Genomic DNA, 19,007 nt, shown 5'->3' with positions numbered 1-19,007 from the left:
CATTCTTCACAGAAATCCTAGGACATCCTGCAGGAGAAAGGGAAGCCACACGGCTTTGCTTCCCTCCCCCACCATGCACCTGGCATTCCAACCTCAAAGCCTTCCATCACTGCATTTCTTCAGCTTCAGACACCCTCTCTCTGTGCCCACTCCCCCGTCTCACCTGGCAGATCTGCCCATCTAAAGTGTACCTATATTCCTAGGTCCAACTCAAATACTGCTTTGGCCAGGAAGTCTCTGATCCCCCAGGAGAATCCAGCTTTCCATCCCTGTGTTCCTGTAGATAGCACTTTCTTTTAGCCCTTACTATGACATTCAACTCACTGTCCCATGACTCATTTGCCTTGTGTGCATGGCGCTGTCCCCTTCTAAACGTCAGGAATGTGTTTGTGATCGCAGCACTCAGGATAGAGCTAGGCATGCAACACGCATTCAAAAAATAAATTGCTGATGTCCACTGGATTTGACCATTTCCTTGTTGATGCTTTTGTCCTTGTGACAGACAGAAATCTTGGTCTTTGCTCCCTCTAGCCGTGTTCTCAGGAGTCCTCGGGTTTGGGTGGGGACGAGATGACTCGTTTCATAGAGTATTTTCACGAAGTCCTTGCCCCTAGCCCCTTCTGTTTTTCTAGTGCCCAGAAGCACACACTTCAACATATTTCCCCCAAAATCCTGGGCTACCCACACATTATTCTATTGTCCAAATTGAAAAGGCAAGTTGCTTTAATAAAGAGAATCTCTCTGTAAATGTCTAATACCAGCGTTACACAGAGATACACTACCATGCTACTATTTGTTCTTTGTGGGTGTTTACTTGTTCATTTATTTTGTATTTTGGAGACATGGAGGGCTTACAGTTCAATTTTTATTAGCCCATGGGTCCTCAATATCAATATCAGTAAGTTTTCTTTCTAAAGGGCAAAGAGAGACTGATTTGACTACTTTTAAAGAAAAGCATTTTTCTGTTTTCTGAAAAAGGTAACTTCTCAAGGCTACTCAGGATTGAGGATGCGAGGCAGCTTTTGTTTTTGTGGCAAGGCCTGAGTGTTTGCACTGTGTGTGTTAACGGAAAGCAGGGCCAGGGACGCTGGGGCCGTGCAGTTCACATTTGCAGCCTTAAATCTCAGACGCTACTGGGAATTTCCAACAAAATCACAAAACGATTGACAGTTCCAGAGGCTCTTTAAGCAGACATGTTTGTATAATGATTATTTATGGTATTAAAATAAGCACACAGTAGGTGCCTACATTACCTGTGTTTTGATCCCAAACTAGGTCGCCAAAGAGAACAACCGTAGCACCTCGGTCAAAACTGGCAGCTGGATGGGTAGATCGTTCGATCCCCACTCTGAGCAGCCTCAGGAAAGGACTACTGTGCCGTGACCGGAACGGAATTGTTATGAGAAACGTGTCACCCTTCAGATGGTCCCATACACTGGGGCTTAAGGAAGAATTCATCACGCATGTCAACGTGCTGACCACTCCTTAGAATGAATGGAACTTGGTTAAGGTAGAGTCCTGTGGGAATTCTGACTCCCTGCCTTCTCTCCTCAATGTTATGAACAATAAGAAACCCCACACCTGAAATCCTGGCGATCCCCTCAAAACAGACTCTCGGTACTCTTTTCCCTTTAGGACAGATTTTACCGGAGTCTCCCATTCCCCTTCCCACCCCACAACTCCCCCTTGAAAGATCAGACGCCAGCTTCCAGGAATTTGGGTTTCAGGAACCACATTTCTACAGCATCTTTTAATCTTCCATCTAAGCCAACGAAAAACGCGGCCGAACGATCCCCCTACTTGCTGGCCCAGAGCCTCAATCAAACCGGCATTCCGATTGCCAAAGAGTGAAGGGGGAGAGGCTGCAGGGGAGTCCCCAGTCCCAGTAGCCTGTCTACTCAGACCTGTTCAAGTTGCTCCTGGGCACAGCTCACTTGCAGCGCGCAGACCCGAACGCAAGGAGTGTCTCCAGGTACCCACACGGCTCTCAGGGGAACCCAGACGCCCAGCTTCCAGCGCGCCGCACAGTCGCTGCTGGGGGACCCAGAGAGCCCCCTTTCTCCTTTAGGGGTCGTAGCCTGAAGAGGTCTCTCTATTCAGCCCCTCGAACTACACTGCGTCCGCTCCCTCCCGCAGAGACTCCACTCCGCCGCGAAGGGGCTCTCGCACGCACGCCGGAGGGTTTTGGTCTCGGCGACCTATGAGCGCAGAGGCCATGCAGGGTCTCAGTCGGGCTCCGTGTGTGTCCGCTCTCCCCATCCCAAGTGACAAACCATACGCGCCACGGGAGGTGGCTCTCTCGCGGTGCATTTCTCCTGAGGGCGGACCCAGATTGTCACTCCTTCCTTCTAACTCCGAAGAAGTTTCTTGGTCCCGTACTCTAGGCTCTCCGCCCAGCCAAGCAGCAAATCAGGCCTTCGCGCCTGGGCGGTCCCGGAGCCAAGGTGCAAAGGTTTTGTGAGTGGCTTACCCGACTGGATGCACCTTGAGGACCCTTTCAAGAGCTGGGGCGGGGGTGGGTAGTCGCTGGAATAAGTGCGCTCAGTTGTCTGCGCACCACTTGGCTGAGGCCCTCTTCCTTGTCCCCGAACTGCTTTACATTCCTGATGCCTTTCTCGGCTTCTGGGCGCCCCACACAGCCCAGCGCTGACAGCATAAGGAGAGGAAGGGGTGTGTGTGGAGACAAGGGGGACGGAGGCTGGTGGCTTGGTCCATTGAGGCTGGTCTCGGCCACTTTGCCACCTTCCTCTCTCCACCTGGGTTCGCAGCCTCCCCTCTCCGGAGAAGGTCCCCTGGCCACTTCGTAGGCTGCTCTTTTGTGTTTCTCTCTCTCCTCGTCCCTCCTACCTCTTGATCCGGGGGCCCCCAGCATCCTCTAATCCGCTCTACTCTTTTCCGCCGAGGGAAGGCCACTTGGCAGTTCCTGCGTACTCCGGGCCTCAGCCTGCGTCAGTAGGCGGAGCTGCTGGGCAGCAGGTCGTAGCGCCCCTCGCTGTAGACCACCACGCCGGGCGGAGAGTAGAGCATGTCTGGCTCCGCGGCCTGGTGGAGAGGCGCCAGGGCCTGCCGGTCTGGTCCTCGGGCTCCGGCTTGGTGGCGGCGGAGAAAGGGCGCATTGCTAGTGAGAGAAGGCGACGCGAGGCGCCGCAGTAGATTCTCGAGCGCATTGCGGAACTCGCGGCGCACGAGGCAGTAGAGGATGGGCTTGAGGCAGCTGCTGGAGTGCGCCAGGCACACGCTCACCGGGAGCGCGTATACCTGGCACAGAAAGTACTCCTGGCTGAAGGACACCGCGTTGAACTTGATGAGGATGTTCCAGGTGGTGAGTGCCTGATTAGGCAACCAGCACAGGAAGAAGGATAGGACCACGACGGTCACTGATTTGGTGGCCTTGGAGCGTCTCCGGGCGCTGGCTCTGGCCAGGCCTCCCCCGGCTGCTGAGGCTCCTACTTCGGTCCCTGCCACGCGGTGGTCGGAGATGAAGCGCACCAGCAGCAGATAGCACAGGCTGATGATGCCCAGCGGCGGCAAGAAGCCCAGCAGCACCTTCTGCAAGTGGTAGAGGCCCAGCTAGGACTGCCTGTCGCGGCCTAGCAACTTGTCCGGGAAGTGCACCAGGCACAACTCCTCGCCCATCACCTTGATCGTGGTGGAGAAGATGGCTTTGGGCAGCGAGGCCAGCGCAGATCGACACGCGCAGTGCTTTGGCCGAGAAGCGGCAGCCGTCCCCCAGGCTCCGGCCGCAGCAGTCACCCCCGCCGTGCCCTCGGGTCCGGTGGCTCTTAGGAGCCAAGGCCACCGAGTGGCAGCGCGCCACGCTCGTGGAGGTGAGAAGGAAGACGCTGGCGTACATGTTCATGGACGTCACTGTGGATACGATCTTCCACGTGGCCTTGCCAAAAGGCCATCTGAAGTCGAGGGAGTTTTCCACAGCTCAGAAGGGCAGGGTGAGCACGAACTGCATGTCCGTCAGCACCAGCTTGGTGACGAAGAGGTTGATGGAGGACTTGCGCCAGCCCTGCTTACTCTTCATCAGGTAGAGCACCAGGAGGTTGTCCGTCAGCCCCAACGCGCAAACCGCCCAGTGCACCACGCTGATGAGGATCCTCACCCGCGCCTGGGTGTCCGCGCTCTCTGCCCCGCCGCCGCCCGGGTGATGCCCTGGCGCCGCGCCGGCTGGCAACTCTAGCCCCAGCTCCCACGACAAGTCCTGGAGCTGCAGTGACGCGTTGCCGCTAGTGTTGGTCGCCTGCAGAAGGTCCGGCATCAGACTGAAGAGTTCTGCGAGTTCGTCCCCGCCAGCCACCTTATTCATGGTGGCTTTCGCGGCTGCAGCGGCCACCTGCCTGCGCAGGTGCCTCTAGGTCAGGTTTTGGGAGATAAGCCTTAAGGGAGTCCAGCTCTCCTGGGGTTCCGGCGTGCCTGGGGGTTTTCAAAGCAGACGCGGAAGAGAGCGCCTAGGACCAGGGCGCCAGGCGCGTCCCCGCCGAGCGGAGCTTGGCCTTGGGCGCGGGAGTTGCGCGGAGCGTCTGTTCTGAAGGGGAATTCGAGAGCCTAGGAGCACAGCATCTAAGGCGAGCGGTCGGCGTCTAGAGGTTCTCCGGCCAAGGTGGCAGTCTCCGGGTCCCTACTGTAAGAGTCAGACTTTGCCCCCTGCGTTTCCCGCTGTCACTTGGTCACTAGCGCATACCCGCCCTGCCGCTCAAGGCCGCTATTGGGGGCCCTCTCCTTCTCTTTCAAATACCTTTGTCGGTTTCCTCGGCAGTTGCGTGGACGAGGCTTCTGAACAGAGTTCTGTCTACCTCGCTCTGACTCTCTGCAGGGCTTTCGATGCTGCCCTCGCGGCTTCGCGTCTCCGTCTCTCCGCTGTTGTCAGCTCCCAGGGAATTGCCAGCAGCGTTCCCGCGAGTTGCATCCCCACCCGCCAAACCGAGGCCGCGGGCTCCCAGGGAGCCTGCGTAACCCCCGCGCCGTGAGAGGGGGCGCTTTCCGAGGTGCTGAACTTCGCCGCGCCCGCCGCGGGGGAGCGGGGAGAGGTGCGCGGCAGGAAGAGCCCAGCGGCCAATTTCCCTTTTCCTCTTCAGCTTCAAAAGGAAATGGTCGTAACCCTTTATTTTCCTATGTTGCTGGAGAAAGTCGGCTTTGATTTGCGATCGCTTTTCCTTTCTTATTCTCTAACATAACTATTAGAATTTTTTCTTTCTCACTCCCAAATGCACAATCTTCTGCCAATTTTTCTTTTCTTTTCTTTTTTTGCAGTATGCGGGCCTCTCACCGTTGTGGCCTCTCCCGTTGCGGAGCACAGGCTCCGGACGCGCAGGCTCAGCGGCCATGGCTCACGGGCCCAGCCGCTCCGCAGCATGTGGGATCTTCCCGGACCGGGGCAAGAACCCGTGTTCCCTGCATCGGCAGGCGGACTCTCAACCACTGCGCCACCAGCGAAGCCCCCATTTTCCTTTTTAAAAGCAATGATAGTGGCCTCTTTTTTCCTGCTCAGACCTTAAATCAGATGAGGGCTCTTCCTGAATACACAAACGCCAGCTCCACTTCCCCTTATTAATTAGCTGACCCCTTTAATTGGTGTCTGTGACTGTCAGGATTTTCAAAGCGTCTTCACATAACAAATCTCTGAGTTCATGTGTTGCCCTCTGCTTTGGTGTATTTTGAGAACTGAAGCGAAGCAGAGCATGTAATTGGTGTGCCGACTTTACAGACATTAGATGTTTAGCTCTCAGCCCAGAGCTCTTCAACAGATTGTTTACTCATATGCAACCACACTCTACCTTGATGCAGTTGGAATAGAGGATTTCATAAGGCTGTTTTTTGGCCACAAGCCCCCCATTTCCACTACTATTATAATCAGAACTCTTAACCGGTGATTTTTTTTTTTTTTTCCAGACCAGTGGAAGTAAATTCTAAGGAATCTTTTAAGTTCCTTTGGGCAACGGGAACCAATATAAACCATTTGAATTACTTCTTAAATTGAAGTTTATTTAAATATCAGATCAACCGCTCTGGTGTAAAATGTACATTTCTTAGGATAAACTTAAGAAATTTGAAATGTTTTCCTCACTGTCCGGGACTAAACTGAAACAAAAGTATCTTACGCGTAACTGTCCTCACTCTTGCAGAGCTCGTGACTTTACTTACAGAGATAAAGAGTTTGTGCCTTGAAAGCAGAGGTGATAGAAAAGGCATAGTGAAAAAGAAACCGCGGTACCCAAAACATATGAAGGGAAACGGAAACAATCTTGATTCCCAAGCGGGAACACAGTTCCGGAGAACACGCTTCACGGTAGTCTCTGGTCTACTCCGTTTACCCGCTAGAGGGCGCCAAGGCTTTAATCAAAACCAAAACCAAACCAAACCACTTCCTTTGAGAAGTTCTGATCTGGAGAAACTCAGCTCTGCGCGGAACCGATACACAGGTCGCTTCTGTTTACATCTCTTATCCCTGCTTTAGTAGCCTCATCTTCAAGTTTACTTTTCACTCAAATTTTTACTAGCTCTTTCTCCATCAGATTTTTATTTCTCCTTTATTTAAAAAAAGTTTAAAAAATATTTCAAGGTGCTGTTGCAAAACAAGGAAGCTTAGGGCACGCCCCGAAAGCCTTTTGCCTTGGTTTCCTAGTGTGTACGTGGGAGGAATTGTGGTTTTCAAATATTCTGAGGCTAGGTGCTGAGCAGGTGATATCTGAGTCAGCTGGGGAGCTTGATTATATTTCAATATAAGTCGCTGCTCTCCTCCCAGCCCCATGTGGCCACAGAGATTCTGATTCTCAGTGGAGTCAGAAAGGGGCTCAACAATCTACATTTTACAAACATTCTTCCAGGTGATACTAATTTTCCCCCAAGTTTGGGAACATCTGGATTAACTTTTATTCCTTTTCTGTCTCTCCATGTGAAAAAATTTAAGTCCCAAAGAAATATTAATGTCCACTGGTGGTTGATCACATACGAGGATTGGAAGCAAAGGAAGAGAAGGGGGTCTCAACAGGTTTCCTTAAAATCACATTTAGGCCCAATAGTGATATTTTCTTCACTGTAGGACAGGGGGGACCATGAGCTCCTGAGGTCTGCCAGGCCTTGAGTACTTGGCAGCAGGACTCAGACTGAGCCCCTAGGAGAGGCTCTTCCCAAGTGTGACTCCCGGAGAATGCTGCCAGAGTGCTTCCGGGCCTAGAAGGCTCTTCATTTCCAAATCTGTTCTCTGAAAATGAAGCACACGTGTGAGCAGGAATTTATAGCATCACTTAATTAAGTCTGCGTCATGGAAGGAAAAAATCCCTTTTCAAATAAGTTCTTTTTCAGTATGACCTTAAGATATTTTAGACCATTTTTCTTAAAGGCAAGGGCCATGTTTTTCTCAACCAGCATCTAAAATATTCAAAGAGAGAGGCATATCAGTCATGGTCAAATATCATTTAGGTATACTGTTAAAATATTACCAAAATCTTACCATACAAATTCCTAACGTAAAATTTGGAAAATTGACAATGTTGTCAAATTGTATGTTGATCCATAAGGTTGATCCTTATGGAAAAATTAAAAGGGGATTTTTTAGTTGGTTTTAACCCAGCTGTTACCCCTCCTCCTGCCCCATTAATCTAATTGTGTGTCAAGTTTTATTACTGAGGATCCACACTTGTCAGTCTGTTTTCCCAAGTTAGTACCTTTGCTAACAATGTTCTTGTGCAAGTTCTTCCTCTATTGTCATCTCTCTCTTCCCCACTTCAACATATTTCGATGTTACTTACACTGTTTAATATTACTGACAAAAGGTTACTGTCTGGGGGGAAGCTTTCTGAATTCTCCGAGAAATAGGTATTGATCTTTTCCCCTCTCAATTATCACAGAACCCTCTATCAGCACACCTGTTAAGGCATGCCTCCCTATCAAGAAGTGCTGTGGCTCTTTCTGAATATGTCTCGTCTTGTTTAAGAGTGTCAGCCTGGCAGGGCAGAGTGTGTATCATCATCATCGTTGTTTGCCCTTAGTGCTGGGCTCAGACTTTTCACATGTATGGGCACAGGACACACTTATTGATTGGACTCTGCATTCAGATGCAATCTTCCTACTAAGGCAATTCCTTCAAAGGTAACTTACAAGTTTCCCCTAACTATCTACTCCTATAGAATATCCAAGTCTAACTCCAGGGAATTGATTTATTTAAAAAACCTTTCATTTTTACCTAAGCTAGACCTCCATCTATAAAGCCACCTGCACATTAAAACCACTTAAAAATATTGATGCCCAGTGCCGACCTTACACCAATAAAATGGGAATCATTTGTTAAGAGTAAGATATGTGGTTCCATAGGGCTTATTATAAAAAATTGCAGCTCCCCTACAGCTGGACCATCCATATTTCTTTTGCCCAGAGGCACATTCGAATCTTTTAACCGATTCTTTTGCTATATACTGCATAACTCTGGTTGAAATACTTATATTGGTATTTTATTTTTTCATTGTAGGCATTAATAGTTTACTCCCTACCATGGAAGGTGAAAATTTAGCTTTTTTCTCACACATCCTCTCCTTCCACTTCTCCCAACATTCTGACACCCTCCAGTTTATTTATTTTGTACTTTTGAAAGATCCGTCCCCAGCATTTTCACTGTAATGACTATGTAAATGTTAACAACTGAGCCATATATAGTATATGATTGTTATTCTTTTCTTTCACAACTTTTTGTCTCCATTGGAATTAATAATTATCTTTGTTACTAAGGTAGGAAAGACCAAGTAGAAGCTACTAGAACTGCTTCTACCTACCAAAATAGTAAACCAAAACCATACCACCCACCTGAAGGAATCTTGGCGGAATAAGTGTTATCATCAAGGATTTCAAAGACGCAGAGGTGGAAGTGAAGCAGCAGCTATTTCCATTTAGGACAACAGGCGCTGCTGCATCTTGCCCACATTTTCAGTGATCTGCTGGCTCAATTCTTCGGCGTTGGGCAGCATCTGGGGTCACAGCTCCTGCAATGCCCACCAGATCTCTTCCTTCAACTTTTTTGAGTCATCAGTCAGCCACATATGCAGCTCCACGCCAAAAGGTGTCATCTTCTCCTGCAGGCCTCTCACTGGCGATATCGGAGGCAGTGAGAGAGAGACGTGGACCCAAGTTTGTTTTCATGGGTTCCAGAAGAAGAATATTTGTTTTAAAAAGGAAGACAGCAGGGTAATATGTCTGGAGGTGGTTGAAAGTCCTCTTACTCCAGCTCCAAAGACTAGTTGGCCAACAGATTTAGGTAGGTTGTTCCAGCAGGTGAAGAGCAAAGAACCAAAGTTGACCCTGGGTGGGAGACCATGCTGGAAGGAATGGCACACGATGAGACCAGGACGAGCAAGTGTCAGATCACACAGAGCCTAGGAGACCATGATTGAGAGTTTGGATTTCATTCGAAACTCAAGAGCAAGCTACTGGAGGGATCTAAGTAGGTTTAGAGATGCTGTTGGTGCCTTGCCCATCTCCCCTCCTTACATGCCATTTCCCTAGTTGCCAACTTGACCTTCAGATACCAGCTCCTGTGACTCTTTCCCAGTGGCCTTTCTCTGAAGCTGCTTTGCTTATTTGTGGGGCTGCCTATAGGTGTTGCCTAAGGTGGACTTAATCTCCCACTCTCACCTCTCAGAGGAGCCTACAACAAATGACTGATGGAGGTTGGTGTATAGGTACCCCAGCTTCCTTGTCCCTTTGTCAGAGTAACTCTGATTATGTGTTTTAACTTATTCCCCAGAGTTTAGAGATAAGCTTTAGCTGGCAGAGTGGCAACTTGTTTGACGATACATGCTTATTGGGCTTCTCCCGTTCCCTGTCACACTTAACTTTCAGTGTCTTCAGGGGCCTCCTTCCAAATAAACTACTTTCACTAGAATTTTTGGTTCTGGATCTGATCTGGGGAGAGTCCAAATCAGAACAGCAGGGGAATTATGCAATCCAGTTCACACATTATAAAGACCATACTGATTGGTGAAACAGTTATAAGGCATGAAGGGTGCAAACTGGGAGCCTGGAAAAAGACTACTGCAACAGTCTAGGTGGGAGATGGTGGCATCTTGCCTTAGTCGATTCAGGCTGCTATAACAAAAACACCGGAGACCAGGTAAAGGAAACAACAAACACTTATTTATTACAGTTCCAGATTCTGGGAAGTCCAAGATTAAGGCACTGGCAGATTTGGTGTCTGGTGAAGACCTAGTTCATAGAAGGTCATCTTCTATTCTTCTATGCTGGGTCCTCCATTGCAGAAGGGGCAGGAGAATTTTCTGGGGTCTCTTCTATAAGGGCACTAATCCCATTCATGAAGGCTCTATCCTCGTGACCCAATCTCCTCTCAGAGGTCCCACCTTCTAAAACCATTTCATTGAGGGTTAGGATTTCAACCCATGAATTTTGATGGGACATAAACATTCAGTCCAGCTTAAGGGTGGTGACTGTGGAGGTGGAGAGAAGTCCTGACTTGAATTTTTATTTGGACAGTAGAATCACCAGGATGTGGTAATGATGATGGGTTGGAAGGGGTTAGAGGTGAGAGGAAAAGTAGTTTCCAATATGTAGTAGTTTCCAATCCTAGGTGGTTAACAGACATTTAGTGTGATGGAAAGACTGGAAAATGAAAAGACTTTGGTAGAAGATCAAGAGATTTCTTATGGACATATTGCCTTTTTGACCTCTAGTTGGAGAAGTCAAACAGGCAGTTGAAAACATGGGTATGTGGAGCTTGCAAATTAGGACTGGACTGATCTTTAAAGCTATAAGAACAGATGAAATCATTCAAGGAGAGAGAGCATAGAAAAGAAGACCTGAGCCAACATGTGGTACAGGAAAGTCAGTTTCTTAAAATGAAGTTTCTATGACTTTTTTTGGAGGAAGTTATCATAATGAACATTTTAATTTTATTATCTATTTTAAAAATTAGTTCTCTTGGAGAAAACTGGAACTATCTCCACCAAGCTGAATCTGGATAATAGAGACAAATAGAAAATATTAAAAAGAAAAGTTGAGCATATGTTTACTAGGACTAAGACCTTGAAGAATGTGATAAATATTTTCACTAAATACAGAAAATATTGATATGCCATTACCTGGGGTCCTTCACAGATCAAGAGAGGCCTGGGACTCCTCCAATATTTTCCTAAGCCTCCTAATATAGATAAATATAGATACAGTTTACATAATGATATGTACTCTAATGAAAACATGCCCAAAACAAATTACAAAATAATATTGTTATAATTTACATATTTACTATTTAAAAATTTGGTATTTTAATGTAAGTAAAGACTGAGTTGATGCAAAAGCCTAAGTTTGATGCCATTTGCGAGTGCAAGATCCAGATCTCCCCCGCTACTCCCTACACTCTTCCGTTCCCTCTGATGCCAACCACTGTGATAACTTTGGACCCAAAGAGGGAAGAACTCACCTTGGAGTGGGAATGATGTTTCTTTTCTTCCCTGCTGTCTTCTTTGTCAATAAACAAACTTTGAACCATAGGCTGTAGAAGAGGAGGCATCATCTCCTCTCGGGCTGAGGCAATTGTAGGGCTGGACTTCAGGCTGGGTGGATGTCTGGGTGGGCTGGACTTCCCTGTGGAAGGAGTTGGGCTGAGATACTCAGATTAGGAGCCTCAAAAGAGTAGCCAAGGCTAGTAGCAGGATAAGCAGTCCTCTGTGAAATTCCTTCTCCAAGTGTTTAGAGAAGAGTTGTTAAAAACCATCGCCTGGATTTAAGTGGGAATGAAAGAAGACATTTGAATTCATGCCTACAGTGGATTGGTGCCAGGAGAGAAAATTAGCCTGGAAAAGAGTTATAGGACTGTACATTGTGACCTGATTTTCCAAGGTCACGGGTGATTCATTTGAAGTTCACATTGTTGGCAGAAGGGGCTAAACAACCACCAGGCGGATTGGTGGAGTATTCAAGCATTCTTCCTGGATTCTTGTGGTTTCTTTGCAAGTGGAATACAAGGTAGGGATGGATTTTCCTTGGGATGGGGCTTAGAAAATGAGCACTGGAGATATAAATAAAAAGTATGACCTCAAGATGGTTTCTTCATACCAAAAGTATGGTTTCAAGATGTAACAATGAGGAAATATGTCTGGTAAAGATGTGGTAACATTCATTATGTGTAAGAGAGTCATTCTGCTATGTTTTGAAACAAGTATAAAGACTGTCTGATGTTTCGGTACTTATAATCACAGAGATAATATACTGATGTGAAAAGTTGAGTAAACATATAAAGCTATAATCCAATTAATGTCACCTATAATTAACGGGTAAATAAAGTCTAGGATGTGAGTTTGGGGTAGTTTGTTCTGGGAAGATTTCTGCTGGGCAGAAGAACTTGAGCTGGATCTAGATAAGAGAACAGGAAATTACTCCCAGAGTCAGATTAGAGAGAAGATATATAATCAGAACTTTATAGAGTCTGGGATTCTACAAAGCAAAGTGTGTTTTCAGATAAGAGAGAGGAGAAAAGGATCCATCCTCTCGAGATCCCTTTGGAGTATGTACAGGCACCGCTCACTCTGCATTACTTCTTCTTAATCTGCAAGTATCACATCTTTCGTTCTACCGTAATTATAAATTGAGTTCTTACTATGTGCAATGCAATGTGTTAGGTGTTTGGACAATTAACAACAAAAACGTCAATGACACAGTATGATTAATGATTGAAGTGATGATAACAATCACATGTCACATTTATTTGGATGCTGTATTATTTTCCTAGGGTTTCTGTAACAAATTACCACAAACCAGGTGGCTTAAAACAACAGAAATGTATTATCTCACAGTTCTGGAGGCTAGAAGTCAGAAGTCAGGGTGTTGGCAGAGTTGGTTCCTTCTGGAGGCTCCGAGAAGGAGACCATCCCATGCCTCTCTCCTAGCTTCTGAGGGGGTCGAAGGTAATTTCTTGTCTTGTAATTGCATCACTCTCATCTCTGTCTCTGTCTTCAGATGGCATTCTCCTCTCCGTGTCTATCTTTGTGTCTCTATTTTATCTCCTTATAAGGGCACTAGTCATTGAATTAGGGTCCACTCTAATCCAGGATGACCTCATTCTAATTACTTTCATCTGCAAAGACCCTATGTCCAAACAAGATCACATTCACAGGAATCAGGGGCTAGGATTTGAACATATCTTTTTTGGGGACATAATTTTACCCACTACAGATAACAACCGTGTGCACTGTGCCAAAGGTTCTGCATTATCTCACCCAATGCTCACAATGGGTGAGGTTGATACTATTGTTATCCCAAATCTGATTTCCAGACTTTTATCCCCAGAACTCCAGAGTTGTAAATTCAACTGCTGCTTGACATTTCTACATGGTTTCTGATTTTCCTTCAGTTTTCTCAATCTTAGTAAATGGCATTACTATTCACTTAACTGTTCAAGCTTAAAATCCAAGAGTAATTCTTTATTTCTCATTTTCCCATAAAACCAGTCTAACCCAATCTAGTAGGTCCTGTTATCCTGTTCTCAAGAACAGAAACAAAAACCCTGAAGACAAAAAATTCCTGAATTGATCTCCTTCTTCCCATTTATTCACTTCTCTCTGCATGAGTTATCTCTTCCGAGATAATGATTTATGCTGAAACTTTATGGCTTAAAAAAATAAACATTGGGCTTCCCTGGTGGCACTGTGGTTGAGAGTCCGCCTGCCGAAGCAGGGGACACGGGTTCGTGCCCCGGTCCAGGAAGACCCCACATGCAGCGGAGTGGCTGGGCCTGTGAGCCATGGCCGCTGAGCCTGCGCGTCTGGAGCCTGTGCTCCGCAACGGGAGTGGCCACAACAGTGAGAGGCCCACGTTACCGCAAAACAAAACAAAACAAAACAAAACATTATTCCACAGTTTGTGTAGGTCAGGAATCCAGGTGCAGCATAGTGTCATTGGCTCAAGGTCTCTCCTGAGGTTTCAGTTAAGGTATCAGTGGGGCTGTGGTTTTATCTGAAGGCATGAGTGCTAGGGAGAGGGATTTGCCTTTAAGCTCACTCACATGCTTGCTGGCAGATCTTCAACTTTCACCATGTGGGATTCTCCGCAGGGCTGCTTCACATTACTGCAGCTGATTTCCACCAGGGCGACTGATGAGGGAGGCTAGAGAGGGAGAGAGAGGAAGAGAGAGGGAACCCAGCATGAAAGCTGGAGTCTTTTTAGAACGAAACAACAGAAGAGACATGCCCACCACTTCTGCTATATTCTATTGTTTAGAGGCAAGTCAGTAAATCAAGTTCACACTCAAGGAGACGGGAGTTATACAAGAGTATGATTACTAGGAAGCAGGGGTCGTTGAGACTATCTTAAAGGCTGATTACTACAGCAGGGCAGGTGCTCACAATATCCAGCAGAAAACAAGAGTTGAAGGGCTACTCAGCTGAGCAGATATTTCAAGAGCCACAAGGTGCTGGGGCAACAGAGATTGAAGTTCAAGCCTGATAAAGTGGAGGAGAATAGGTAAATAGTCCAGGCTTTCAGTCAAAACCCCAGAAGAGGCACATCTGTTTGTTTTTTTTTTTTTTGCGGTGCGCGGGCCTCTCACTGCTGCGGCCTCTACCGCTGCGGAGCACAGGCTCCGGAGGCGCAGGCTCAGCGGCCATGGCTCACGGGCCCAGCCGCTCCGCGGCATGTGGGATCCTCCCGGACCGGGGGACGAACCCGCGTCCCCCGCATCGGCAGGTGGACTCTCAACCACTGCGCCACCAGGGAAGCCCAAGAGGCACATCTTTTTTTTTTTTTTTTTTTTGCGGTACGCGGGCCTCTCACTGTTGTGGCCTCTCCCGTTGCGGAGCAACAGGCTCCGGACGCGCAGGCTCAGGGGCCATGGCTCACGGGCACAGCCGCTCCGCGGCATGTGGGATCTTCCCAGACCGGGTCACAAACCCGTGTCCCCTGCATCGGCAGGCGGACTCTCAACCACTGCGCCACCAGGGAAGCCCCAAGAGGCACATCTTAACGGTAAGTTCTACACTCTATTCTCACCAACCAGAAAATATATACTTTATTCAACTATATACAGAGCACTCACCAAAATAGGCCATATGCTGGGCCAAAATCAAGGTTCAACAAATTTCAAACGATTGAAATCATGCAGAACATGTATTTATTTTAAACAGCTTTATTGGAGTATAATTGCTTTACAATGGTGTGTTAGTTTCTGCTTTATAAAAAAGTGAATCATCTGTACGTATACATATATCTCCATATCTCCTCCCTCTTGCGTCTCCCTCCCACCCTCCCTATCCCACCCCTCTAGGTGGTCACAAAACACCGAGCTGATCTCCCTGTGCTATGCGGCTACTTCCCACTAGCTATCGATTTTACATTTGGTAGTGTATATATGTCCATGCCACTCTCTCACTTCGTTCCAGCTTACCCTTCCCCCTCCCCATGTCCTCAAGTCCATTCTCTACGTCTGAGTCTTTCTTCCTGTCCTGCCCCTAGGTTCTTCAAAACTATATATATATATATATATATATTAGATTCCATATATGTGTGTTAGCGTATAGTATTTGTTTTTCTCTTTCTGACTTACTTCACTCTGTATGACAGACTCTAGGTCCATCCACCTCACTACAAATAACTCAGTTTCGTTTCTTTTTATGGCTGACTAACATTCCATTGCATATATGTGCCACATCTTCTTTATCCATTCATCTGTCAGTGGACACTTAGGTTGCTTCCATGTCCTGGCTACTGTAAACAGAGCTGCAATGAGCATTGTGGTACAAGACTCTTTTTGAATTATGGTTTCTCAAGGTATATGCCCAGCAGTGGGATTGCTGGGTCGCATGGTAGTTCTATTTTTAGTTTTTTAAGGAACCTCCATACTGTTCTCCATAGTGGCTGTATCAATTTGCATTCCCACCAACAGTGCAAGAGGGTTCCATTTTCTCCACACCCTCTCCAGCTTTCATTGTCTATAGATTTTTTGATGATGGCCATTCTGACCGGTGTGAGATGATATCTCATTGTAGTTTTGATTTGCATTTCCCTAATGGTTAATGATGTTGAGCATTCTTTCATGTGTTTGTTGGCAATCTGTATATCTTCTTTGGAGAAATGCCTGTGTAGGTCTTCTGCCCATTTTTGGATTGCATTGTTTCTTTTTTTGATATTCAGCTGCATGAGCTGCTTGTAAACTTTGGAGATTAATCCCTTGTCAGTTGCTTCATTTACAAATATTTTCTCCCATTCTGAAGGTTGTCTTTTGGTCTTGTTTATGGTTTCCTTTGCTGTGCAAAAGCTTTTAAGTTTCATTAGGTCACATTTGTTTATTTTTGTTTTTATTTCCATTACTCTAGGAGGTGGGTCAAAAAGGATCTTGCTGTGATTTATGTCATAGAGTGTTCTGCCTATGTTTTCCTCTAAGAGTTTCATTGCGTCTGGCCTTACACTTAGGTCTTTAATCCATTTTGAATTTATTTTTGTGTATGGTGTTAAGGAGTGTTCTAATTTCATTCTTTTACATGTAGCTGTCTAGTTTTCCCAGCACCACTTATTGAAGAGGCTGTCTTTTCTCCATTGTATATTCTTGCCTCCTTTATCAAAGATAAGGTGACCATGTGTGCATGGGTTTATCTCTGGGCTTTCTATCCTGTTCCATTGATCTATATTTCCGTTTTTGTGCCAGTACCATACTGTCTTGATTACTGTAGCTTGGTAGTATAATCTGAAGTCCAGGAGCCTGATTCTTGCAGCTCAATTTTTCTTTCTCAAGATTGTTTTGGCTATTTGGGGTCTTTTGTGTTTCCATTAAAATTGTGAAATTTTTTGTTCTAGCTCTGTGAAAAATACCATTCATAGTTTGACAGGGATTGCATTGACTCTGTAGATTGCTTTGGGTAGTATAGTCATTTTCACAATGTTGATTCTTCCAATCCAAGAATATGATATATCTCTCCATCTGTTTGTATCATCTTTATTTCTTTCATCAGTGTCTTATAGTTTTCTGCATACAGGTCTTTTGTTTCCTTAGGTAGGTTTATTCCTAGGTATTTTATTCTTTTTGTTGCAATGGTAAATGGGAGTGTTTCCTTAATTTCTCTTTCAGATTTTTCATTATTGTGTAGGAATGCAAGAGATTTCTGTGCACTAATTTTGTATCCTGCTACTTTACCAAATTCATTGATTAGCTCTAGTAGTTTTCTGGTAGCATCTTTAGGATTCTCTACGTATAGTATCATGTCATCTGCAAACAGTGACAGCTTTACTTCTTCTTTTCTGATTTGGATTCATTTTATTTCTTTTCCTTCTCTGATTGCTGAGGCTAAAACTTCCAAAATTTTCTTGAATAATAATGGTGAGAGTGGACAACCTTGCCTTATTCCTGATCTTAGAGGAAATAGTTTCAGTTTTTCACATTGAGAACAGTGTTGACTGTGGGTTTGTCATATATGGACTTTATTATGTTGAGGAACATTCCCTCTATGCCTACTTTCTGGAGGGTTTTTATCATAACTGGGTGTTGAATTTTGTCAAACACTTTTTCTGCATCTATTGAGATGATCATATGGTTTTGTCCTTCAGTGTGTTAATATGGTTTATCACATTGATTGATTTGCATATATTGAAGAATCCTTGCATTCCGGGATAAACCCCACTTGATCATGGTGTATAACACTTTTAATGTGCTGTTGGATTCTGTTTGCTAATATTTTGTTGAGGATTTTTGCATCTATGTTCATCAGTGATATTGGCCTGGAGTTTCCTTTCTTTGTGACATCTTTGTCTGGTTTTGGTATCAGGGTGATGGTGGTCTTGTAAAATGAGTTTGAGAGTGTTTCTCTCTCTGCTATATTTTGGAAGAGTTTGAGAAGGATAGGTGTTAGCTCTTGTCTAAATATTTGATAGAATTCACTTGTGAAGCCATCTGGTCCTGGGCTTTTGTTTGTTGGAAGATTTTTAATCATAGCCTCAATTTCAGTGCTTGTGATTGGTCTGTTTATATTTTCTATTTCTTCCTGGTTCAGTCTTGGAAGGTTGTGTTTTATAAGAATTTGTCCATTTCTTCCAGGTTGTCCATTTTATTGGCATAGAGTTGCTTGTAGTAATCTTTCATGATCTTTTGTATTTCTGCAGTGTCAGTTGTTACTTCTCCTTTTTCATTTCTACTTCTATTGATTTGAGTCTTCTCCCTTTTTTTCTTGATGAGTCTGGCTAATGGTTTATCAATTATGTTTATCTTCTCACAGAACCAGATTTTATTTTTTTGATCTTTGCTATTGTTTCCTTCATTTCTTTTTCATTATTTCTGCTCTGATCCTTATGATTTCTTTCCTTCTTCTAACTTTGGGTTTTTTTGTTCTTCTTTCTCTAATTGCTTTAGGTGTAAGGTTGCGTTCTTTATTTGAGCTCTTTCTTGTTTCTTGAGGTAGGATTGTATTGCTATAAACTTCCTTCTTAGAACTGCTTTTGCTGCATCCCATAGGCTTTGGGTTTTAGTGTTTTCATTGTCATTTGTTTCTAGGTACTTTTTGATTTCCTCTTTGATTTCTTCAGTGGTCTCTTGGTTATTTAGTAGTGTATTATTTAGCCTCCATGCATTTGTATTTTTTACAAATTGTTTCCTGTAATTGGTATCTAGTCTCATAGTGCTGTGGTTGGAAAACTTGATATGATTTCAATTTTCTTAAATTTACTAAGGCTTGATTTGTGACCCAAGATATGATCTATCCTGGAGAATGTTCCATGAGCACTTGAGAAGAGAGTGTATTCTATTGTTTTCGGTTTGAATGTCCTATAAATATCAATTAAGTCTATCTTGTTTAATGTATCATTTAAAGGTTATGTTACCTTATTTATTTTCATTTTGGATGATCTGTCCATTGGTGAAAGTAGGGTGTTAAAATCCCCTATTATGACTGTGTTGCTGTCGATTTCCCCTTTTATGACTCTTAGCATTTGCCTTATGTATTTAGGTGCTCCTATGTTGGGTGCATAAATATTTACAATTATTATATCTTTTTCTTGGATTGATCCCTTGATCATTATGTAGT

At 45.2% G+C, this 19,007-nt stretch overlaps 1 protein-coding gene across 1 annotated transcript; it reads right to left on the bottom strand.

Annotated features, from left to right (window-relative positions):
• Positions 1-462: 462 nt before the first annotated feature.
• Positions 463-11,518, bottom strand: RXFP3 (relaxin family peptide receptor 3). Its single transcript, XM_073801845.1, is given in 5 exon segments — positions 463-3,071; positions 3,074-3,116; positions 3,118-3,697; positions 3,699-4,360; positions 11,429-11,518. Coding segments are annotated over 5 exon segments (1,497 nt in total). The 3' UTR covers positions 463-2,949.
• Positions 11,519-19,007: the final 7,489 nt, after the last annotated feature.

This window comes from Tursiops truncatus, chromosome 3 (assembly GCF_011762595.2).
Source record: "Tursiops truncatus isolate mTurTru1 chromosome 3, mTurTru1.mat.Y, whole genome shotgun sequence".
Taxonomy (NCBI): domain Eukaryota; kingdom Metazoa; phylum Chordata; class Mammalia; order Artiodactyla; family Delphinidae; genus Tursiops; species Tursiops truncatus.
This window is presented reverse-complemented; position numbering and strand designations above follow the sequence as displayed.